This window comes from Nematolebias whitei, chromosome 13 (genome assembly GCF_014905685.2).
Source record: "Nematolebias whitei isolate Nwh7 chromosome 13, NemWhi1, whole genome shotgun sequence".
NCBI classification, from domain to species: Eukaryota; Metazoa; Chordata; class Actinopteri; order Cyprinodontiformes; family Rivulidae; genus Nematolebias; species Nematolebias whitei.
Window position 1 is genome coordinate 39,341,653 of NC_056510.1, and position 25,127 is coordinate 39,366,779.

At 41.2% G+C, this 25,127-nt stretch overlaps 1 protein-coding gene across 1 annotated transcript in view; it reads right to left on the reverse strand.

Moving 5' to 3' along the window:
• Positions 1 to 206: 206 nt before the first annotated feature.
• The window catches only part of lonrf2 (LON peptidase N-terminal domain and ring finger 2), a 35,044-nt gene continuing 10,123 nt past the window's right edge, over positions 207 to 25,127 (reverse strand). Inside the window, exons 2-12 of the mRNA XM_037687101.1 lie at positions 21,071 to 21,189; positions 18,503 to 18,625; positions 17,990 to 18,145; positions 11,496 to 11,715; positions 10,051 to 10,150; positions 9,827 to 9,941; positions 9,082 to 9,203; positions 8,293 to 8,479; positions 8,073 to 8,207; positions 7,664 to 7,813; positions 207 to 1,983 (exon numbers count right to left, since the gene is read on the reverse strand). Coding sequence (XP_037543029.1) covers positions 1,825 to 1,983; positions 7,664 to 7,813; positions 8,073 to 8,207; positions 8,293 to 8,479; positions 9,082 to 9,203; positions 9,827 to 9,941; positions 10,051 to 10,150; positions 11,496 to 11,715; positions 17,990 to 18,145; positions 18,503 to 18,625; positions 21,071 to 21,189 — 1,586 coding nt within the window. The 3' untranslated portion in view covers positions 207 to 1,824. The remainder of the gene's footprint in view (positions 1,984 to 7,663; positions 7,814 to 8,072; positions 8,208 to 8,292; positions 8,480 to 9,081; positions 9,204 to 9,826; positions 9,942 to 10,050; positions 10,151 to 11,495; positions 11,716 to 17,989; positions 18,146 to 18,502; positions 18,626 to 21,070; positions 21,190 to 25,127) is intronic.

Below are 25,127 nucleotides of genomic sequence, written 5' to 3' on the forward strand. Positions count from 1 at the left end.
TGGACAAATGATACAGAAAGAATTCATCATCTGCACACGGATTGTGTCCTACTACGAGTTCACCAACTTTGAGTTGGTCCAAAAATATGAATGCATCACTTTTGAAGTCCGTTTTAAATAACCAAACGTAGATCATTTAACCGATTCATACTTTTAAAGGTGCACTGGAATTTTCTTGTAAACAAAGGTTACATTCAGTCTTCCTCAGATCAAATCCTTTCATTTGAAAAACTGCTCACAACTAAAGCCAGTCCTGAATAATTTAATACCATTATTATTTAAAGAAGCTAGACGCTCCTGGTTCTTATGAATAAAGGACATTTTATCACCGGTGGAACTTCAGACGTCCTGTGTGTATGAAACTGGGCCAGCTCAGAAACATTCCTCACAGTGCCAGTAATCCAGACATGAAGTTTGGTTCAAGTCCCTCTGGGGTTTGGTTTGACGTGCACCTAAAGCCAGGTACGTTACAGAAACCTTCCTCACATTTGCTTCAAGTTTTCGGTTCAGGCTGCATTTCCTGTGAGGTTGAGCAAACGCGTTTTATTTCTCGTCTTTTCATCTACATTTTCCAGACTTTACTGAAAACTCACAACTGTCATGATCTTTTTGTTCTTCCGTTTTCATTTTTTAATACCAACAAGAGGTTACAGGTTATTTTGCAATTTCTTTGTTTTATTTTACAAAACAAAAACATTTTAAGCTGCAAAACTCATCCCCAAAAACCGAGACTGATTTAAACAGTTTAGACTTTTTACTAATAAAATGGGAACACCACGTGCCAGCAGTAAATAAATAGTTAATGCAGATTGAAATCAGGCTTTAAAAGGTGCTATAGTAAAAAAACAAGTAAAATCAACAGATGTAACTGTTTACAAGGAAACTCCACTGCACAGCAAGTGTATTATTATAGTGTGCATTTTTATGACAACACGGAAGAGTAAGGAGAGACGTTTAAATGTTTCTTGAATAAAACATTAAAAAGGCCTCAGTCATGGATTTACACAGAAATCACTCGTTAGGATACACAGACTGCTATGGGTACAGTCAAACCCCAAAACTAGTTCAGTACTTTGTCCCAGAGATGTGCTACAATAAGATGTCAACTTGCAGATTATTCTTCAGCAGGAGTTTGTGCAAGAATCTGGTTTACTGTTAAACCCTAATTCCTATTTTGAATCTCTTTTAAAAAGAGTACAAGCTGCTGTAGAGACACTTGTTCCCACACACGAGCTGAATCAAACGTTCATGTTTCGTTTCAAGGTTCACCCCGGCCAGCAGATGAGGTCTGGGCTCCGTCAGGAACCTTTAAAGTGACACCGTGTTGCCAGGGCTCGTCCAAGCGACTGAGCCCTCCACTGGGTCTGCAGGTGTCGTAAGGAAGGGGCCAAATAAAACCCAAGTCCTCACACAACCAGATGGCTATCTTTGTTGAGGTTTTGTTATCATGCAAAGGTTTAATTTAGGTTTTTTGTCAATGTGTGGTGAACTTCACAGCTTTGTGATGGACCCATGTGTGTTGCTCTTCTTGTAAATGTCAAACAAAAAGATCTGCTCAATGTTTGTATTTCCTCAACTCAAATGAATGGCCTGGTTTGTTTTTGACCTTGAGCTGTGAGGGCACAGTCAGACGTGACGGTGGTTTGGAGGCAGCTGTGGGGTGGAAGGGTTCGAGTGAAGCTCTGAACGGCTACATGTCACAAAGAAGAGTTCATGAACTGTCGAGGGAGTGAAGCAAGTCAAGTGTATAGCTCAGAGAACGAATCGCTGAGACAGAATGAGAAGTTTGTGAACTGCACAGATGTGGGAGCAGCTCCTCGTCTATCACCGCGGTCTTTTGCGAGTGACGAAGATGAGAACCCTTCGAATGGCGATGAGGCGGTCCTTGAAGGAGGTCATGGCCAGGATGGTGAGCTGGGCTCGATTCTCCAGGGGAAGAACGGCAAGCAGCCACCAGCACCAGGCTGGACCATCAGGACTGGCCTACAGAGGAACAAGATGGTATTCATCAGAACTGGTCAGTTACCTTCCTGCTTCATCAAATCCTCACTTTATTATTTCATTCTCTTCTGCTGATCACAATGCAAAGACAAGGTTTATGAGATCTAATGATAAACTCACTAAATAAGATTTTAAATACAAAACCACTAACATTTTTCCACAGAAAGCACAAATAAAAACAAAGCAGACATTTATGAAGAAAAATAATTTAGATGCTTTTTCCACTTTCCATTTATTTGTTTTCTATTTCAGTCTTTTCGTGTGCTCAAAACTGCAGACAGAAAGTCAAAAAGGGACAAAGATGCCACATTTTTACTGATGTAATTACCGTAATTGCCAGTGTATAAGCCGCTACATTTTTCTCACACTTTGTAGCCTGCAGTTTATATGCAGGCGCAGCTAATTTATGTATTTATCATAATTTTCATAGGTTATATTTTAATATTTTATTTTGACAGACTTCTTGCCGTCTCTTGGTAACTTCCTGCCACTGACTAACATTTTCCTTTGATAGAGCTGGACACTCATAGCTCCCAGCACTTTGCCCCTCTTGGGGGCAGGCATTTGTGGCATAGAGAGAATGCCCTCAGGTAATCAGATTACAATGACTCTTGCTCATGGTTTCAAATTTCCGACCATAGCTCCACCCACTCTGTCGTCATGTGACCAGAAGTCTAACCTGAATGAACAATAAGGTACTCTCAAGGACCATCCCCCAAGATAAACGTGAATTAATTTCTTCAGATTGTTCCCGTGTCGTTACCGGATTTTGCGCTTCATGCACAGACCTGTTCATTTGCTCAGCGATCACGGAAAACGTACGAAGAATTTCTTACAATGCAGATTTCATGTTAAAAACGATTGGCTGTCGGAGGAGGAAACAGAGCTGTATCCCGTAAGCTTTGCAACGTGTCGATGGTCAGACATTGGAGACGCAAAGCAGTCAAGTCTGGTACATGTTTTAATAAAAGTTTAAAAATTATTTCTGTGTGCAGTAAATATGTGTTTAAATACCAGGATCTCATTTTAAACTCTCATCCGAACACGGAGTGGAGAACAACAATGAAAAACAACAGGTGGGGTTCTTCCCCCTCCCTTTCCGTCATGAGAGCTCACTGGAGACGTCGCAAGATTTATTTTTACAGCAGTCAGTCAAGACTAATACATATTTAAAGTTAAAAAAAAAATCTTTCTGTGTACAGTCATTTAAGCTCCGCATGGAATAGAGGAAACAATTGGAGGGAGGGGCTCTTTCCCCGTCCTCCCTCCTGCTCATATGAGCTCTGCTGAGTAGAAATGGTGCTATTTTCCGGAAACAACATACTGTTTCACTTCTACGCCGATGACTGTCAAATTTACTTCCCCCTAAGACACAATGGTACATGCTCTATTCAACCTCTGCTCGACTGCCTGGCTGACATCAGGGACTGGATGGTTTTAAACTTCTTAAGTTTCAATGAAAAGAAGTCTGAAGTCATGTTGTTCCCTCCCAACGACACGATCACAAACCACTGCATCGACCTCTCCGCTCTAACCCTGTCAGAAAAACAAAGAGTCACTAATCTGGGCGTGATAATGGACCCTTCCCTGAAACTTAACAATCACGTAAACATGATTGTTAAATCATGTTTCTTCCAACTGAGGCGGCTGTCTAAACTGAAACCCATATTGTCCAAAAATAACCTGGAGACAGTAATACATGCATTCATTACATCTAGGCTTGATTACTGCAATTCACTCCTGTTTGGTATCAGTCAAACCTCCATTGCACGACTACAACTGGTCCAGAATGCAGCAGCCCGATTTTTAACCAGTTCAGGCAAAAGAGAGCACATTACACCAGTTTTGGCCTCCCTGCACTGGTTACCGGTTCACCTTCGAATCCAGTTCAAAATACTCCTGTATGTCTACAAATCACTGAACAGTTTTGTCCCCCCACCCCCCCAAATCTCTCTGATCTGCTACAACTGTATGTCCCACCACGCTCCCTGAGGTCAGCGGACCAGTTGCTCCTCACAGTTCCAGGAACTCGTCTTAAGCGCAGAGGTGACAGGGCCTTCTCTGTAACAGGACCAAGACTTTGGAACGAGTTACCTCTGCTTGTCAGACAGGCCCCCTCCCTCTCGGTTTTCAAATCCCGTTTAAAAACTCACTACTATTCAATAGCTTTCAACACAAGATGATCTGTGTTTTGAACCTGTATGCTCCACACTGGTTAGTCATCTTATTTATCTGCATCGTTTTTATGTCTATATTTTTGATTTACTTCATTTTGTATTTTGCTTTGTGTGTTACCTGTTGTTCTGTCTGTACAGCACTTTGGTTGGCCTTGTAGCTGTTTTAAGTGCTCTATACAGGTCCTTCTCAAAAAATTAGCATATTGTGATAAAGGTCATTATTTTCCATAATGTAATGATAAAAATGAAACTTTCATTTATTTCAGATTCATTGCACACCAACTGAAATATTTCAGGTCTTTAATTGTTTTAATACTGATGATTATGGCATACAGCTCATGAAAACCCAAAATGCCTGTCCCAGAAAATTAGCATATTTCATCCCACCAATGAAAGACAAGTGTTTTTAATACAAAAAACGCCAACCTTCAAATAATCATGTTCAGTTATGCACTCAATACTTGGTCGGGAATCCTTTTGCATGAATGAGTGCTTCAATGCGGCGTGGCATGGAGGCAATCAGCCTGTGGCACTGCTGAGGTGTTATGGAGGCCCAGGATGCTTGGATAGCGGCCTTAAGCTCATCCAGAGTGTTGGGTCTTGCGTCTCTCAACTTTCTCTTCACAATATCCCACAGGTTCTCTATGGGGTTCAGGTCAGGAGAGTTGGCAGGCTAATTGAGCACAGTAATACCATGGTCAGTAAACCATTTACCAGTGGTTTTGGCACTGTGAGCAGGTGCCAGGTCGTGCTGAAAAATGAAATCATCTCCATAAAGCTTTTCAGCAGATGGAAGCATGAAGTGCTCCAAAATCTCCTGATAGCTAGCTGCATTGACCCTGCGCTTGATAAAACACAGTGGACCAACACCAGCAGCTGACATGGCACCCCAGACCATCACTGACTGTGGGTGCTTCACACTGGACTTCTGGCATTTTGGCATGTCCTTCTTCCCAGTCTTCCTCCAGACTCTGGCACCTTGATTTCCGAATGACATGCAAAATTTGCTTTCATCCGAAAAAAGTACTTTGGACCACTGAGCAACAGTCCAGTGCTGCTTCTCTGTAGCCCAGGTCAGGCGCTTCTGCTGCTGTTTCTGGTTCAAAAGTGGCTTGACCTGGGGAATGTGGCACCTGTAGCCCATTTCCTGCACACACCTGTGCACGGTGGCTCTGGATGTTTCTACTCCAGACTCAGTCCACTGCTTCCGCAGGTCCCCCAAGGTCTGGAATCGGCCCTTCTCCACAATCCTCCTCAGGGTCCGGTCACCTCTTCTCGTTGTGCAGCGTTTTCTGCCACACTTTTCCCTTCCCACAGACTTCCCACTGAGGTGCCTTGATACAGCACTCTGGGAACAGCCTATTAGTTCAGCAATTTATTTCTGTGTCTTACCCTCTTGCTTGAGGGTGTCAATGATGGCCTTCTGGACAGCAGTCAGGTCGGCAGTCTTACCCATGATTGCGGTTTTGAGTAATGAACAAGGCTGGGAGTTTTTAAAAGCCTCAGGAATCTTTTGCAGGTGTTTAGAGTTACGTTGTTGATTCAGATGGTTAGGTTAATAGCTTGTTTAGAGAACCTTTTCATGATATGCTAATTTTTTGGGACAGGCATTTTGGGTTTTCATGAGCTGTATGCCATAATCATCAGTATTAAAACAATTAAAGACCTGAAATATTTCAGTTGGTGTGCAATGAATCTGAAATATATGAAAGTTTCATTTTTATCATTACATTATGGAAAATAATGACCTTTATCACAATATGCTAATTTTTTGAGAAGGACCTGTACGTCTCATCAGTCCAAACATGTCAAAAAAAGTGGCAAAATCCATAAATATGTTGCTTCGCCATATAAGTCGCATCCATTATGCATCACTGCTGACAATCTAGAAATGTGGGAGGAACCCAGAAATGTGGGCCGATGTGCCAAAAATCGATGGGCTGCCAAATGGCGGCTGCGGGAGCATGCACGTGAGGACTTTAACAAGATTAACACTTAAAAACAATTATTTGTTGGCTCGAAATTATAGTAAGGGTGTGTCTCTTAGCTTTTGCTTAATAAATGCACTTTGAGGGTCAAATCAGCTGCATTTCAAAACCTGATTTGTGTAAGTGTGCATGCGCAGATGGATGAACCACTGTTCATTTCTTTGAAATTTAACAAGATAAACTCCTAAAAACAATTATTTGTTTGCTCGACTTTATAGTAAAAGGTGTGTCTCAGTCTAACGTTTGCTTAATAAAAGGACTTTAACGGTCAAATCAGCTGTATTACAAAAGTATTCATTGCCTCGGTGCTCTGGGAGCACGCAGACAGAGAGCAAAAAAAAAAAAAGGAGGAATGCTGCTCGTTTCTTCGAAATTTAACAAGAAAATCTCAAAGTTACCCTTTATTTCCAAAAATTTTGGAAAAAGTCGTTTACACCAAGCTGAAGGCCTTTTTGGATGAATTTAAAATTTTGGAGGTCTTCCAGTCTGGTTTCAAAACATATCACAGCACTGAATCTGCTCTATTAAGGGTTTTTAATGACATATTTTTAGCACTGGATGTGGAAAAGTGTTTTACTTGTGCTTTTAGATTTAACAGCTGCTTTCGACACAATCCACCATGACATTCTCATCTCCAGACTGGAGCAGTGGGTGGGCATCACTGGCAGTGGTTTAGGTCTTACCTTTCTGAAAGACAGTTGTTTTTTTTGTTTAAAAAAGAAAGAAAAGAAAGATAGTTGTTGATATGTGATGCTGACTATCCAAGGTGCTGATCTCATGCTGCTGATCCGTTTCATGTTGCTGTGTTCATTAGTCCTCGTCTGCTCACACAGACTCATGTTCGTGCTGTTGTTGTTTTGGCACATTGTTTTTGGACTACGAGTGCTTAGTGTATTATTAGTTTTGTGTATTCTTAGTTTAGTGAATGGAGTAAATTCTTAGTTCATGTCTTGGATCTTACTACAGTTTTTCTTGAAAATTAGTATTTTTGTTGGATGTAACTGGGACCCTATGTACATAGTTTCGTTCCACCTCATGTACCACATGTGATACGAATCCTCGAATCCTTCTGTGAAACGCCATCCAGTGGCTGATTCTTGTACTACAACAAGAAAGCTGCACACTGTCAGAGAAGGCTGGGCACAGATCCTGAAGATGAACGTGGATGCCCACGGATAAACTGGAGCATCTTATTTATGCACAAAATCACGATTTATCTAGGATTTATCTTATATTTAATATGTGCGGCTTAGAGATAGGTGCATTCTGTAGTCAAGAATTATGGTAAAATCCTAATCCCATTCTCAGGTTAGGTATTTGTCCAAATATTTTTTTAGACAATCACAAATGTTCTTTTGACCTAAAGTTGTTTAAGCACATTTATAATGTTCCTGTGGTCTCCTCCTCTGAGAGTTTCCTTAATTTGTAATGACTCAGGTTTCAAATGAATACATAAATAAATAAAGAATATCGTAAAACAAGCTGGTGTTTACAGACCTGTGGGTCTGCGTCTTTGCTGGGAAGATGTCCAAAGTGTCCGAGTATCTGAGTCTTCATGTTGTCTTTGAGTGAGGTGAACCAGTTGTTGGCCTGCTCGTACACCGAGTCGTGCAGCTTCAGAAGCTCTGCCAGCTCCTCTCCATCAACCTGAGCACGAGACATTTTATCTTGGTCAAAGATGAAATAAACTGAAGAAAAGATGGGAGCTCTTGCACAAAAGAAAACGTGCACAGTAGAAAATTGTATTTAAATATTAACAGTTTGAAAAGGGAGCCGTTATCTTGCTGCATTTTTTCTTTCCACTGATAAACGGGAAAAAGTTTCATATTGTGTAACATTTACTAGAAGAATCATCATGGAATGCCTCTAAAAGTCCCTATGACAAACACTGATGCACTTAGCTCACCTTCTTGTCTTCCAGGTATTCTATCTTGGCCGTGTGATAACCATCTCTCTGTCCATGTTTGAGGACTTTGAACCGAGACACCCCGATGGTGTCAACCACAGAACGCCCATCAGGAAAGAACTTTACATCTCGCACCTGCAACACAAGTTCCAAAATAAATTGACTAAATCTGCATAAAGCAAAACGGAAACGTTGAACTCTATGATTTTTAAGGACTCACCTGCAGCATGCAGCCAAAATCAGCAAAGCCTTTGAGCTCATCTGCAATGCACATGCCAAACTGTTTGGTCCCCGTCTCCATGGAGCGCCGAATCATGAGGCGGTAGCGCGGCTCAAATACGTGCAGCGGGCAGGGGATGGTGGGGAAGGCCATGGTGCACACAAAGATGGGCATTTCCTGGTTCAAACTGCAGGAGACAGTGAAGGGATTGTTACCATAGGTAAGCTCTCGTGTTCCAAAGGCTCAGAAAATAAATACAGTAGTCCCTCGTTTATCACAGGGGATCCATACCCTGAAGCCCCGCGATAAGTGAAAAACCGCAAGGTGGGAATAGCATTATACAAGTAGTAGTTTATTTTAGTATTTAAATATATATATATATATAATATGTTTTTTTTAAAGGTATTTTAAACCCTTCCCACACTTTTGCAATATTCTTAACAATGTTTCTAAACTCTAAACGCTCTAAAAGACACAGAATGTCATGATTTCAGCTCTGCCTCCGCTGCTCTCAGACAACTGCAAGTACAGCTGTCATTTCATCACATGTGGTACATGAGGTGGAACGAAATTATGTACTCAGGGTCCCAGTTACATTCAACAATAGCAAAAATATAAAGTATAAAAAGAAACAGTAAATCAGGATCTAAGATATACGCTAAACACTACTAATGTTAAACAATACGACATACCAACAGCAGTGTTTAAAATGTGCTGCGTTATAAATTTAAGACCTTCAACCTTTTCAGGACCATTTCATTTGGGTGTATACGAGTGTGTTAAACTAACTTGGACAGCTCCTTCATCTCCTCTTCATGGATTTTTTTCCTATCGGCCAACTCTTCTCCAAGGTACCGCTGCAGGACTTCCTCCATCAGAAAGGTCTTATTGTAGCCCCTTGAGGCAAGATACTGGAACGAAACAGAAACCCAAACACATGAATGTCCTGATGCATGTTCAGTAATCCAGCTAGATAAATCCAACAAGGTTGAGTCAAGTTATCTGGACGTGTTCGTTGTTGAAATGTTTCGTCTTTTATCCAGAACACCGGACCTGCAGCCAGCCATCAGGTGAAAGGGAGGAACCCAGACCAGTGGTCATTCTGTATGTTGTGGCAGTTTCAGAGAAACCGAGACATTTATTTTCTAAATGTGACCTCCGAGTGGCTTTCAAAGCACAAAATACATTATGGCAAACGTTTGTTCAACCAGACCCAGTCCCCCGGCACAAACAGAGTATTTGGGAACCGACACCTAGTCTTGGATGTCACCATCAAACTGGTTGATCCACGAAAAGGTGTTTATAAGTCTGAGTTTGTTGCAGCTCCTCAGACTGAAGAGGAAACATTTCAACAAGAATCCGTCCAGAGGACCTGACTCAACCTCGTCAGATGAATTAGTGTTTTTCGTTTGTAACATAAGAATAGTTTAAAATTTCCATCAACTATTAGATAAACAAATTATCTTTTTAAAACTGAAGACTTTATTTTGAAGAGTCATTTTGGCATATTTAATTATAATAATGGTGTCTGCACCTCAGCCAGATTCTCCTTGCACAGAGGGCAGTTGGGGTTATGGTCCAGGCAGCGCTCCAGACATTTGAGACAGAATGTGTGTCCACAGGGAGTCGCCACGGGCTCGTAAAACAATCTACACAATAAGAAAACAAGTTACACTTATAACATGGCTGTAACACATATGGTATCACATGTTGCTGCTGTCGTCTGTCAAAAGTAGAAATGTTGTTTTGTGTGTTCACCTCATGCAGAGTGAGCACTCCAAGTCTCCACTGTCCAGCAGCTCAACAGGAAACATCCTTCTTCCACAAACTACAGCTGTTTGATTCCCGCTGGCTTCGTCTGCACATAAAACAGTTACATCAGCAACTACTGCAGTGGACCGTGTGTAGGACGCAACATGTACAGCATCAAAACACATTTTCAGAGGATTGTTGCAGAAAGGTACTCTCTTACAGCTGCCAGCTTGAAAGGAAACTAAAATGAAACTCACTGATAGATTTAAAAGGTGAATAACACTCTGCTCATGCTAGACTTGTAGTTGATTTCATACGTGTAGGTGATCTTCAGGAGGACACTGAACTGGTCTCGACTTTTTCCCAATCAACATATGAGGACCGTTACAAACAAAAAGTGATAGCAATTTTCTGGATTCAGCTTAGGTTCAGCTGAGTTGCTCTTAGAATACAGTAGTCCCTCGAAACTTGGTGGTTCAACTTTCATGGACTCGCTCTTTTGCGTTTTTTCAACGTAAGACTGTACACGGCACACGATTGTCAACTTTAACATTCCTCACGTGATTGGGACGGTACGGGATAAAACGTTAACGGGAGGGGGAACTAACCAATAAGACAAAAAACAAAACAAAAAAATGATTTGGACAGGCGCCACCATTTTGTAATTTTATTCCAATAAGCCTACACTGTAATGAATGTCAAAAAAACTACACGGCCCAGAAGTCAACAGTGTTGTTCAATTATGTAGGTTTAAGAGTTTAGAACGTTGTTAAGAGCATTGCAACAGTGTGGGAAGGGTTTATAGAGCTTTCAAATATATATAAATAGTAAAATAAATATAACGTCCCTACTTTGTGGAGTTTCACCTATTGTGGGGTGGGGGGTGGGGGGGTGGGGGGGATGTAACCCCCGTAATAAGTGAGGGACTACTGTAAGCAAATTCAAGAGACTCCAATGTATTTTCTCTTTAAATTGATTAAAATCTTTTTATTCTTTATGCATGGTCTTTGTAACCAGTACTTACTCGGAACACCTTTAAAGCACAAATATATGTGACATTTAGTATTTCACGAATCCAGTGTCCTGCAGGTGTTGCAGTTTTTATTCTTTCAAATACATTCCTGACTGTTATGATCCCTCTTTAAATAAATGAAGATAATAATTCAGTTCAGTGAGAATTGTTTTAGAAAGTTTTTCCATAATCAAGGTCCTAAAAATATAACTAAAGTCAATTTCAACTCAGTTTCGTCAACACTGAATTACAAAAAGTTCCAAATTAAACTGGCGTCTCATTTGGACCTAAAAACAAATCTAATATAAACAAAATGCTTGTGTTTATTAGAGACCAAAATAATAAACAGAAGCAAAGTTTATACTTGATTATGGTACGTTTGTAATTTTTTACTGCGTGAAGGATTGATTTTTTGTTTTTAAAGCAGTTTTTTTTTTACCTGGTCTGGAAAGTTTCGAGGGCGGACTTAAGGCTGGTGAAGGGTCATCGATGCTGTGTTTCCTTTTCAGGCCACCAGGGGGTGTCGGCAGTGCAGACAGAACATTAACTAGGCTCTTGGAGCTGCCTTCTCCTGCAGCAGGGTCCGATTTACAAGAAGACAGAGGACAAAATCTGGAGGACAAATCATCCACGGGGGCACTTTTCGACGCACTAAACTCCTGCAAACACAGACAGAAGAAACGACTACATTTAGGATTACTGAGGGAGGATCATTATATCACTATGTCATGGAAAAAAGTGAGGTCAGGTCAGGTCAGATGTAAACTTCCAGATTTATTTCAAAGATTTGGAGAACAGTCACACTCACAGAAGATCAATGCATTTACAATACAAACTTATCAATGCCTTCATCTGTCGAGACTCTGACCCGTTCTGAGCTTTCTTTAGTAAGCTGTTGCTTTATAGAATTTCACAGGCGCCAGTCTTCCTCACCCCCCCTTCGCTGTCGAGCTGTTATCAAAAATCAGCAGCACATAGAACGTTGGAGTCGTGGAAGACAAAATACCTCTCAAGGACTCTTTGGAAAACACGTCACTCACACATTAATCAAACCTTGAGCCTAATAAAGATCTCTTTACGACCGGTCGCATCAAGAATGATTATAATACAGAGAAAAGATCGTGGAACATTTTAATATCATTAATACCAACAAGAAGGGGCAGGCACAGCTAGACTGATCAAGTAAAATTATAGATCATGGTGAATGCTCAAATAGGCAGTCCCTCAACACACTGTTAGTCAAAATATTCAAAAACAAATCAGAAAGTAAGAATTTAGTGCCATTTAAAAGGATTAGAAACTTGTTTAATTCATTAGACTTTTTAAAACTGACATTCGAGTCAAACGCCAACACCACAGTAGCCTGGAGAGTACGAGAGGTTTTATTGTCATTTCAGCTACGTACAAGTACATAGTGAGATGAAATAACATTCCTCCAGGATCACGGTGCAACACAGAACATTACGTGCAAAGAAATTCAACAGAGTGCAGATACACAACAGAACAAGAAACACAAACAGACCTATAATAAAAAACAAAGACATCTCACCTAATCTAAACATTCTAATCTAAACAAGTAATTAAGAGACAAGACTAGAGACACGTGTTGATTAGAACATGTGTAAGTGGTACATGAGGTAGAAGCATGTTCTGATATGTGGTTAGCAACACAAAGTTTTTCTACTTTTATAGGAACAAAGGTTGTGTGTGTGTGTGTCAGAGTCCATTGTGAATGTGTGTGCCAGTTTATTTTGTGTGTGTGTGTGTGTGTCAGAGTCTGTCGTGGTCAGAGTCCATCATGTGTGTGTGAGTCAGAGTCCATAGTGAATGTGTGTGCACCAGAGTCTATTTTGTGTGTGTTTGTGTGTCAGAGTCCATCGTGTGCGTCAGAGTCCATCGTGTGCGTCAGAGTCCATCGTGTGCGTCAGAGTCCATCGTGTGTGTGCGTCAGAGTCCATCGTGTGCGTCAGAGTCCATCGTGTGTGTGTCAGAGTCCATCGTGTGTGTCAGAGTCCATCGTGTGTGTCAGAGTCCATCGTGTGTGTGTCAGAGCCCATCATGTGTGTCAGAGCCCATCGTGTGTGTGCGTCAGAGTCCATCGTGGGTGTGTCAGAGTCCATCATGTGTGCGCGTCAAAGTCCATCATGTGTGTGTGTGTGTCAGAGTCCATCATGTGTGTGTGTGTGTGTCAGAGTCCATCATGTGTGTGTGCGTCAGAGTCCATCATGTGTGTGTGTGTCACGGTCCATCATGTGTGTGCGTCAGAGTCCATCATGTGTGTGCGTCAGAGTCCATCATGTGTGTGCGTCAGGGTCCATCATGTGTGCGTCACGGTCCATCATGTGTGTGCGTCACGGTCCATCATGTGTGTGCGTCAGAGTCCATCATGTGTGCGCGTCAGAGTCCATCATGTGTGCGCGTCAGAGTCCATCATGTGTGCGCGTCAGAGTCCATCATGTGTGTGCGTCAGAGTCCATCATGTGTGTGCGTCACGGTCCATCATGTGTGCGTCACGGTCCATCATGTGTGTGCGTCAGAGTCCATCGTGTGTGCGTCAGAGTCCATCGTGTGTGCGTCAGAGTCCATCATGTGTGCGTCAGGGTCCATCATGTGTGCGTCACGGTCCATCATGTGTGTGCGTCAGAGTCCATCGTGTGTGCGTCAGAGTCCATCATGTGTGTGTCAAACACTAGAGTTGAGGAGTCTGATGTCTTGTGGGATGAAGCTGTTCCACTGTCTGGTTGTGTTGGTCTGAATGCTGCAGTACCTTCTCCCAGAGGGCAGAAGTGTAAAAACTCCAAATGATGGGTGAGACGGGTCCTCCACAATGCTGAGGGCTTTCTGGATGCAGTGGTTGTTGAAAATGTCCATGAGAGATGGAAGAGAGACTCAGATCTTTTCAGCTGTCCTCCGTATTCGTTGGAGTTGCGGTCCGTTGCAGTGCAATTCCCAAACCAGACAGTGATGAAGCTGCTCAGGATGCTCTCAATGGTTCATCTGTAGAAGGTGGTGAGGATGGGAAATGGCAGATGAACTTTCTTCAGTTTTCTCAGAAAGTAGAGACACTGCTGAGATTCCTTGGCGATGGCACTGGAGTTAAGGGTCCAGGTGAGACCCTCCACCAGGTGAACATAAAGGAATTTGGTGCTCTTGACAATCTCCACGAAGGACCCGTCAATGTTCAGTGTAGTGGTCCCTTGGTGTTTTCCTAAAGTCAATGACCATTTCTTTGGTTTTGTCAACATTCAGAGACAGGTTGTTGACGTCGCACCAGTCCGTTAGCCATTGGACCTTCTCTTTGTACACTGATTTATTGTTATTGCTGATGAGTCCCAACACAGTTGTGTCATCTGCAAACTTCACGATTGATTTTAGCTGTGCATTGCTATACAGTCATGAGTAAGTAGAGTAAACAGCAGTGGACTGAGCATACAGCCCTGGGGAACTCCAGTGCTCAGTGTTGTGGTGCTGGAGGTGTTCTTTCTGATCCGGACAGACTGAGGTCTCACAGTCAGGAAGTCCAGGATCCAGTTGCAAAGAGAGGTGGTCAGGCCCAGCATGCTCAGCTTTCCAATCAGATGCTGAGGAATGATGGTGTTGAATGGTGAGCTAAAGTCTATGAACAGCATCCTACTGTAAGAGTTTTTTTCTGTCCAAGTGTGTGCTGGCTATGGCATCATCCACTGAGCAATTAAGATGATATGCAAACTGCTATGGGTCCATGGTGGGACGCAGCAAGGGCTTGATATGCTGCATGACGAGTCTCTCGAAGCACTTCATGGCAATAGGAGTGAGTGTTATGAGGCGATGGTCGTTGAAGAATGACACTGACAACTTCTTTGGCACAGGAATGATGGTGGTCACCTTGAAGCATGTTGGAATGACGGCACTGCTCAATAAGATGTTAAAGATGTCTGAGAACACCTGCCAGCTGGTCTGCACATTCTTTTGAGTACTCTGCATGTTGTCTGGTCTGACAGCTTTCTGTGGGTTGACTCTGCGTAGAGGTTTCCTCACATCTGCTGTGGTCAGACAAAGCACCTGGTCATTGCGAGGGCGGATGGTCTTCCTCGCCACAGTGTTGTTCTGCGCCTCGAACAGAGCGTAGAAGTTGTTCAGCGCATCTGGAAGGGAGGCATCACGGTCACTGGCGGGTGGTGTAGTCCTGTAGTTGATGGACTGGATGCCCTGGCACATGCACTGTGTGTCACCGCTGTTCTAGAAGTGGCTGTGGATGTTCTGGCCATGCGCATGCTTTGCTTTTCAGATACCCAGGACACCTTGGCCCTTGCTGTTCTCAGAGCCGGCTGGTCACCTGGAGAAGTGCAGCTTCTATTTTTGCTCTTTTTAGATTCTAATTAAATGTCCTGATTACAATTTCTTCCCACAAATGCATCAACATCTAAAAAAAAATAAAAAATCCACTATTCTTCCACATGAAGTTTCCTGATTCTCGCTGCATCATTTGATGACACTTGCAAAAAACAAAATCCATGTCTATTATACAAGCAAGTAATGCAGTTCTATATGTGGAGATGAAAATGCATTTAGGAAAATGTCAATTGTTTTTTTTTAACAACATATATGAAATTGCTGAAACGTGATGAAATACAGTGCCTTGCGAAAGTATTCAGCCCCCTTGAACTTTTCAACCTTTTACCACATTTCAGGCTTCAAACATAAAGATATAAAATTTTAATTTTTTGTGAAGAATCAACAACAAGTGGGACACAATCGTGAAGTGGAATGAAATTTATTGGATCTGTCAAATTTTTTTTAACAAATAAAAAACTGAAAAGTGGGGCGTGCAATATTATTCGGCCCCCTTGCATTAATACTTTGTAGCGCCGCCTTTTGCTGCAGTTCCAGCTGCAAGTCTCTTGGGGTATGTCTCTATCAGTGTTGAACATGGAGACACTGAAATTTTTGCCCATTCTTTCTTGTAAAACAGCTCGAGCTCAGTGAGGTTGGATGGAGAGCGTTTGTGAACAGCAGTCTTCAGCTCTTTCCACAGATTCTCGATTGGGTTCAGGTCTGGTCTTTGACTTGGCCATTCCAACACCTGGATACGTTTATTTGTGAACCATTCCATTGTAGATGTGTCTTTATGTTTTGGATTATTGTCTTGTTGGAAGATAAATCTCCGTCCCAGTCTCAGGTCTCTTGCAGACTCAAACAGGTTTTCTTCCAGAATGGTCCTGTATTTGGCCCCATCCATCTTCCCATCAATTCTGACCCTCTTCCCTGTCCCTGCTGACAAAAAGCAGGCCCAAACCATGATGCTGCCACCACCATGTTTGACAGTGGGGATGGTGTGTTCAGGGTGATGAGCTGTGTTGCTTTTACACCAAACATATCGTTTTGCATTGTGGCCAAACAGTTTGATTTTGGTTTCATCTGACCAGAGCACCTTCTTCCACATGTTTGGTGTCTCCCAGGTGCTTGTAACAAACTTTAAACACTTTTTATGGATATCTTTGAGAAATGGCTTTCTTCTTGCCACTGTTCCATAAAGGCCAGATTTGTGCAGTGTACGACTGATTGTTGAGACTCTCCTACCTCAGCTGTAGATCTCTGCAGTTCATCCAGAGTGATCATGGACCTCTTGGCTGCATCTCTGATCAGTCTTCTTCTTGTTCGAGATGAAAGTTTAGAGGGACGGCCGGGTCTCAGTAGATTTGCAGTGGTCTGATACTCCTTCCATTTCAATATGATTGCTTGCACAGTGCTCCTTGGGATGTTTAAAGCTTGGGAAATCTTTTTGTATCCAAATCCGGCTTTAAACTTCTCCACAACAGTATCTCGGACCTGCTTGGTGTGTTCCTTGGTCTTCATAATGCTCTCTGCACTTTGAACAGAACCCTGAGACTATCACAGAGCAGGTGCATTTATATGGAGACTTGATTACACACAGGTGGATTCTATTTATCATCATCAGTCATTTGGGACAACATTGGATCATTCATAGATCCTCACTGAACTTCTGGAGTGAGTTTGCTGCACTGAAAGTAAAGGGGCCCAATAATATTGCACGCCCCACTTTTCAGTTTTTTATTTGTTAAAAAAGTTTGACACATCCAATAAATTTCATTCCACTTCAAGATTGTGTCCCACTTGTTGTTGATTCTTCACAAAAATTTTAAATTTTATGTCTTTATGTTTGAAGCCTGAAATGTGGCAAAAGGCTGAAAAGTTCAAAGGGGCCGAATACTTTCGCAAGGCAGTATAAAAACAAAATTGGACAGTTTGATTAGTTACATAGATCTGAGCATATCATCAGGATTAAAGGTACATCAGACCAGTTTAAGCCGTTTCACTCTGCCTCCAGTTTGTATGCATCATTAATGCATCATTATTTAGTTATTTGAGGTGTTTCTCAGAGTTCTGTGTTAGGCCCATTTCTGTTTTCTCTATGCTTGCTCTGGGCAATATAAAAATGACAGACTTTTCTATTAAGCTGATGACACTCAGCTTTATTTATCAATGAAATCAGGTGAAACTGTGGGCTTGTTTTGAATAGGGAAAATCTGGATCACCAGTAACTGTCGACTGCTCAATTAAAGTAAAAAAGTGTCTTAACAAGCTTGTTTGTCTAGAACAAATAAAAAAAAATCACAATTTGACTATCTTGATAGCATTGACAGCTTCTACTGTAAAAAACAAACAAACAAACAAAAACTTCAACCAGGATTCATCCTATAAGTCTTTTTGCAGTCTACAAATTTGGTCAAATTATAAATCACTTATCACTAGTTATGCATGATGTTTAAGTTTTGTTATTTATTTTTGTCTTTTATGTGTTGTTGAGCACTTGATTAACTGTTAAGTGCAGTTTAAATAAAGTTAGGCCAATGTTCATGAAACAAACTGAAAAAGGTACTTTCTCTGATAGACCTGAAGAAAGTGGAGTTGTGAATGTTGGTGTGTTGTCACCTGTGAAGAGCTGCCTAGTTTCTGTGTCAGCGGCTTCAAGGATGTGAGCAAGGCGGGAGGTTTGATCCGCCGAGTGGCCAGCCCTCCCTGCAGAGGGTGCAGCGGTGTTGGCATTTCCTCTTCCTCAAAAACAGAGGAAAACAGCTCGGATAGTACCTGAAAAACACAACAGAACAAGGCACGTAATTGATGTTTACAGCTAGCGTTAAGATAAGATTAGATAAGAAAAAGCAAACAGATTTGTTTCCACACATTGATTTTTAGCCAGAGTACACAAATGATGTTGCTACTGAAAAGTTGTGAAACTCATTTCTCTTACATAACATCTAACTTTGTGTGTGCATAAAAAAAAAACTGTTAAAACAAAAAAAAAAATCTATTTTGCTTTTGAGCTTAAAAGTGAGCTTAAGAAATATAATGATGGTAATTTTTTTTTGTTTTTAAAAAGAAAAATATTCAAACAGCTTTTCTTATCATTAAATATCGTGTAAAAAAGTAACCTCTCTCTCTCACCTTCTGAGCCTCCAGTTTCACTTTGGTGCATTCGGGCTTTAGTGCCACACACAGGAAGTACTCCTGCAAGGCCTCATCCTTCCGACCAGCTTTACTCAGTGCAGTGGCTTTTAGACAGCGGGCCTGAAAATAGACAAATATTTATGGAACAGGGTGAATAAAGCAATCCAATTCCTTGTTAACCTTGTTAATTTCAATGGGATGGATTGTTGCTGATCACTGATTATTGATCGCTACATTTTCACAGACATTATACTTTTTAAGAGATAAGATCAATTTATTGATATTATGTTGGAGGAATATGAAACTGTAAGTGTCACTCCATTTATGCTGCAAGACAAAACAATTGCAGGGACCAATGCAGACATGTTCCTGTTTTTAGTTTTCTACATTCGCCTTAGAATCTAGCTGTTTTTGCTACTTTTTTGGCCATCTTTTATAATTGTCCATTGTTGCCATCATTCTTTGTTGAAATCAGGTCTGTCTTGTAAACAAGTCCTCCAGGCTCAATGGGATTAACCTGTCTAAATAAAGGTTGAATGAATGAAAAAAAAAATCAGTCCCAAAGTATAAAAATAAAAAACAACAATGATCCTTTTTATTTAGATTGAAAAAATCTACACAATATAGATCAACAAAATCCACCACAAAACTAAAGTGCAGGTGCAGTTTCTCAAAATAACTAAATAAAATTAAGCTTAAGATCTGTTGAGCATAAATGTAACATACAACAAACAGACACCGTTGAGCTGCACGTGTTTGTACCGGCAGTTTAGAGTGCGCGGGGGTTGGGTGGGCAGCTGAGCTGCGGGGAGGAAGAGACACAACTGAGCTGTGCATTCTCTGTACTCGCAGTTTAGAACTGGGCGGAGAAACACAGCCGAGCCACGTGTCGTTTGTTTTTAGCTTTTTAAGCTAGCTAGTACTGCGAGCAGCTAATTAGCATCAGGTTGGGGTGGGGGCAGTTCGGCTCGGTAGTTCGGTGCACTTGGCTCCATTTACGGGGCGGGGCACCCCGCTTGTATAATGGTAGTGGAAATTACGTATTTACGTCATAAAATTAGCATATCATGATACAATCTATTTTCCTGGGCAAGCTTTTTTACTGGTGTTATCGTGAACAATATGATATGGCCCAGAACCTACTTGCTATCCAATGGTTCTGATTTGGAAACACGTATGCATGTTTTTTACAGTGCCATTCTCAGTACAGAAGGAGTGTACTTCCTTAGGTCCTGCTTCTCAAACAGTCATTGCTCATGTAGCAACCTTGTAGCTGAGTGAGGACAGGTGTTGTATTTTGTAATGGGCTCAAATTTCCTTTGGAGCAATTCAGTTTATTTATATAGCGCCATTTCACAACAAAGTTGTCTCAGGGCACTTTACAGGAACATTCACATGCATAGAAAAGCCAATTAGTAAAGTTCTCTATCTAAGCAAGATTAAAGCTGGTATGAGATGCAGAGGCAGATGGTCTGACTGGCCTGCGTGGCTGTGGCACGGTTCTGTTTGCATGCTTAAAGCTACAATATATACAACCCGGTGTGTTCTATCTGGCAACACATTTCACAAAATGGGTGAAAACAGGGAAAAATTACTTTAAAAAATCCCTGATTGAAACATCCAGCTATAAGGATGAGCCCTCTGCAGTTTGCTGATGCTAGGCTAATGTCAGTGACGGAGGTATGTAGATAGCTGTGATGGTTACTAGAGTTGACCGTCTTCGTAAGTAGTAAAAATGGCAAAAAGCTTTAAGGTGTGTAGAGCAATAAATGACTATAGTCTGGCTCTGTAAGTACAAGTATCTTTTCAAACGAAGATTAAAAGCATTTATTAAGAATTTGACAAGTCCCATCTGCTCACTACAGACTCATGTTTGGGCTGCTGTTTAATATACCTTATTCTACATTATTAGTGTTTAGCGTATATCTTAGATGTATGATTTCTTTTTATACTTTATATTTTTGCTATTTTTGGGTGTAACTGGGACCCTGAGTACATAATTTCGTTCCACTTGATGTGATATGAATGACAACAAAGAACCTTGAAGTGAATCAAACTTGGATGTTACAACGTACAAGCTGAAAGCTTTCATTGCTTTACTGTGAAGCATACCAACGTCTAACATCATAAACCAAATCGTATCAAACACATTTGAAACAAGTAATTCATTATTATTTTATGTCTCTCATAACAACATCCAACGATGTTTTAACATCAAATCAAAAGCGAAGGTTTTACACATGGTTTTGAAACCTTTAAAATGTTTCCTGACAGTAATTACGACTTCTAAAAAGTATTTGTGTTCCTACTAACTTTGGCAGAAAAATATTCTGATGCATCTTGTTTAATAAGGATGTGTCCTCTTGAATTGCATGCCAACCTAATTAAACTTTACTTACATATTTATAATATTTGTGCTAAGTAAATTCTGATTTCTGATCTCATGATCTGGGTTAGTAATTAAAGTTAAAGTTTTTTTTGTTTTGTTTGTTTTTTAGCTTTAATGCATCAATAGTCACAAACTGACTGCTTTTAACACATTAATTATAAAATGTTAAGACTTGCCTTTGTCCAAAGAGGTTTTAATCTACAAAGACTGTTGGCATCCTGCACCGCCTGACTGAAGTTCTTCATCTCCATGTTCAGTTCAGCTCGCTGACACAGCAGGCTGCCTGAAGAGGGAACTGCAGAATACAGAAGAAACACACAGACTAGTCAGTTCAGCAATTAGGCTACAGGGTATGAACGGGTTTTTCTAGGTCGTGCAGAAGCAGTGTTAATGCAACATATAAATGACATCAGCTTGACACGGTGGAACAACTTGTACCGCGTCAGTACAAAGCTCATCATTATGACCACCTAACTTTGTCATTTAGGACCAAACTTGACGTCAAACGTTTGACAAAACAAACTTACAAAAACTTTACAAAAATTGTGGTCAAACACAGACATGAACAGGATATCCTTTAAAAACCTAAATAGATGGTGACCAACAACTTGTTTGGCCTGTGCCAACTCAGATGAGTTTAGCTGAGGAGAGCACGAGCAGAGGAAGTCACATGTCCTGAATGCACGGTTACAACACACCTGCTGACAATGAAGAAATGTGCCACACCAGGAATACAAGGTTCTTACTTCCTCCCCAAAGTCAAACTTTTTCAGCGAATCATTGTGAATAGGGATACAAGATATTAACGGCATGGTATTGGCCGATATTAGCGTTAAAAGTTCAATATCGGCCATTCCATCAAAACAACACACCGATATAAAAAGGCGCTGTTTTTGTACGACAACCCAGTGACATGGATGCCTGCAATGGCAGCACAACGTGATGACGTCACGCGTGCCTACCTGATCTCACGGCGGAGAGGAAAATTCAAAATGTCGGCAGTGTGGAAGTTTTTTTGTTCGCTGGTGAGGATGTCTGATTCCCAAGACTTTTGGACTACGTTGCGCAGGGGTGTCAAACTCCAGGCCTTGAGGGTCAGAGTCCTGCAACTTTTAGATGCGTCTATCATATGACTGAATTAGCTTCTCCGTGCAGTCAAGTTCTCCAAAGTCCTGCTAATGACCTCCTTATTTGATTCAGCTGTGTGGCATCAGAGATGCATCTAAAAGTTGCAGGACTGTGGCCCTCAAGGCCTGGAGTTTGACACCTATGACGCTGAGCCTCACTACATTGTCCCCAGTCGGAGATATTTTTCCGACGTAACCGTACCAAAGTTACAAACCATCATTTCCGACGTCATTGAGAAGCTAATAGCCGATAGCACTTGGGGGAGTTTTACCACAGACATTTGGACGTCAAGTGTCAGCCCCATTAACATGATAAGTCTTACGGCCCAATGCATAGACATAAACTTTGAATTTAAAAAAAGGCTGTCCTTCATGCACAAGAGTGCAGAGGATCCCACACTGCAGCTACAGGAACCTGGAACAAGCCTCCACAAGTGAGACAGCATCGCAAGTGACTAATGCTAATAAATAACATTTAACACTTTTCATTTAAGATAAGTTAAAGTGCTATACATATGGCTGTTACTGAATATATGTCACCAGCTCTTACACAATTTTTGTAGCAAATAAGCCTAGATAAGAGGGCTATGTTCCGACTAAAGAAAGTATATAAAATATCGGTATTGGTTATCGACCAAAAATCCAATATCGTGCATCCTTTATTGTGAAGATAAATGTTCTTGAACGTTCATTTGTTGTTGGAACAAACGGTTTGTTCCACTTTGGAGTAAGCTGTTGGGGGAAGAATCAGTTTTGTTGCGTTTCCTTGACTGATGAAGCCTTCTGGATCGAAGGTGAAACGTTTCAGCACAAAAAAATAAACTGTCCAGATGACCCGACTGAAAAATGTTGGTTCGTAGTATAAAGTTATTTTAGCAGAAATATTTAATTCCTATCAGATCCTGAGATGCATTGGAAGTGCAACATTTCACTACTCTTGGTGCCATTTTTACTTGTAATTAACCACACAATTACAGTGAGGAAAATAAGTATTTGAACATCTGCGACTTTGCAAGTTCTCTCACTTAGAAATCATGGAGGGGTCTGAAATTTTCATCTTAGGTGCATGTCCACTGTGAGAGACATAATCTAAAAACAATAATTCAGAAATCACAATGTATGATTTAATAATTTATTTGTGTGTTACTGCTGCAAATCAGTATTTGAACACCTGTGAAAATCAATGTTAATATTTGGTACAGTATCTTTGTTTGCAGTTACAGAGGTCAAACGTTTCCTGTAGTTGTTCACCAGGTCTGCACACACTGCAGCAGGACTTTGGTCCATTCCTCCACAGATCTTCTCTAGATCAGCAGGTTTCTGGGCGGTCGCTGAGAAACACAGAGTTTGAGCTCCCTCCAAAGATTTTCTATAGGGTTTAGGTCTGGAGATTGGCTAGTCCACTCCAGAACCTTGATATGCTTCTTACGGAGCCACTCCTTGGTTCTCCTGGCTGTGTGCTTTGGGTCATTGTCATGTTGGAAGACCCAGCCATGACCCATCTTCAATGATCTAACTGAGGGAAGGAGGTTGTTCCCCAGAATCTCTCACTACATGGCCCCGGTCATCCTCTCTTTAATACAGTGCAGTCGTCCTGTCTCTTGTGCAGAAAAACACCCCCAAAGCATGATGCTTCCACCCCCATGCTTCACAGTAGGGATGGTGTTTTTGGGATGGTACTCATCATTCTTCGTCCTCCAAACACGACGAGTGGAATTAAGACCAAAAAGTTCTATTTTGGTCTCATCTGACCACAGAACTTTCTCCCATGACTCCTCTGGATCATTCATGGTCATGGTTAAACTTAAGACAGGCCTGGACGTGTGCTGATTTAAGCAGGGGAACCTTCCGTGCCATGCATGATTTTAAACTATGACGTCTTAGTTTATTACCCACAGTAACCATGGAAACAGTGGTGCCAGCTCTCTTCAGGTCATGGACCAGCTCCTCCGTGTAGTTCTGGGCTGATTCCTCACCTTTCTTAGGATCATTGATACGCCACGAGGTGAGATCTTGCATGGAGCCCCAGTCCGAGGGAGATTGACAGTCATGTTTAGCTTCTTCCATTTTCTAATAATTGCTCCAACAGTTTAATGTTTTTCCACCAAGCTGCTTGACCATTGCCCCATAGCCCTTTCCAGTCTTGTGGAGGTCTACAATTTAGTCTCTGGTGTCTTTGGACAAACAAATTTTGGAGCGATTCTAAGAAAGCAAAAATTTATTTTGTTTTTAGCTGCTGTCTAACTAGCAGTTAGTTCATCAATCCTGTCAGATGTAAATTACTCCTTCAATCTGAGGACATTCATAGAGCCATCTAGAATGGGTCAAAATTATCATTTTATACAGAAAACCACAAGCAAAACTTTTCCTTTCCGGCTTTGTCCACATGTTAACAGTTTCCTGCCAAAACTATCTTTTTAACTCCATCCATTCATTCATTATCTTCCGCTTATTCCAAAGTCGGGTCGCAGGGGCAGCAGCTTGAGCAGGGAAGCCCAGACATCTCTTTCCACAGCCACCTCTTCCAGCTCTTCTGGGAGGATTCCAAGGCGTTCTTTTTAACTACCTCTCTAAAATATGCTCATAAACTTGGCACCGTTTCGAGAAATGTTTTCATTCACACAGAAACACCAAAAACAACATAAAATGGAAAAGTAAATGAAAGGAAGGTGAGCTCAGATCTAATCAATCAGATCCAGATTCAACCAGTTTCTCTATCATTGATTCAGCCATTTCCTGGAGGATTAAAGTCTGACAACCTACCAACTCTATCTAGACAACAAGCATGCATTAAATCACTGTGAGAATCAGCAAACTAGTGGTCCACATGACTTGATTGAACCTTTTTTGTTAGTAAATTTTTACCTAAAACTTTCTAAATATACTGAGGACAAGAATCTGCAGTTCACTACATAGTCAAAGAGTGGCTCGGGGATCCAGCAAGGGTGTGGCTCATACATTGGGGTCAGCATCTCCACCGAGCTCTGAGTCTCAATTTTCAATTCCAAACTCAAATTTCAATTACTTCATATGATTATGCAGTCAAATATAAATTGCTCTTTTTTCTGGTTATGAAAAAAGAAGGTTAAACTATTAAATTACACAA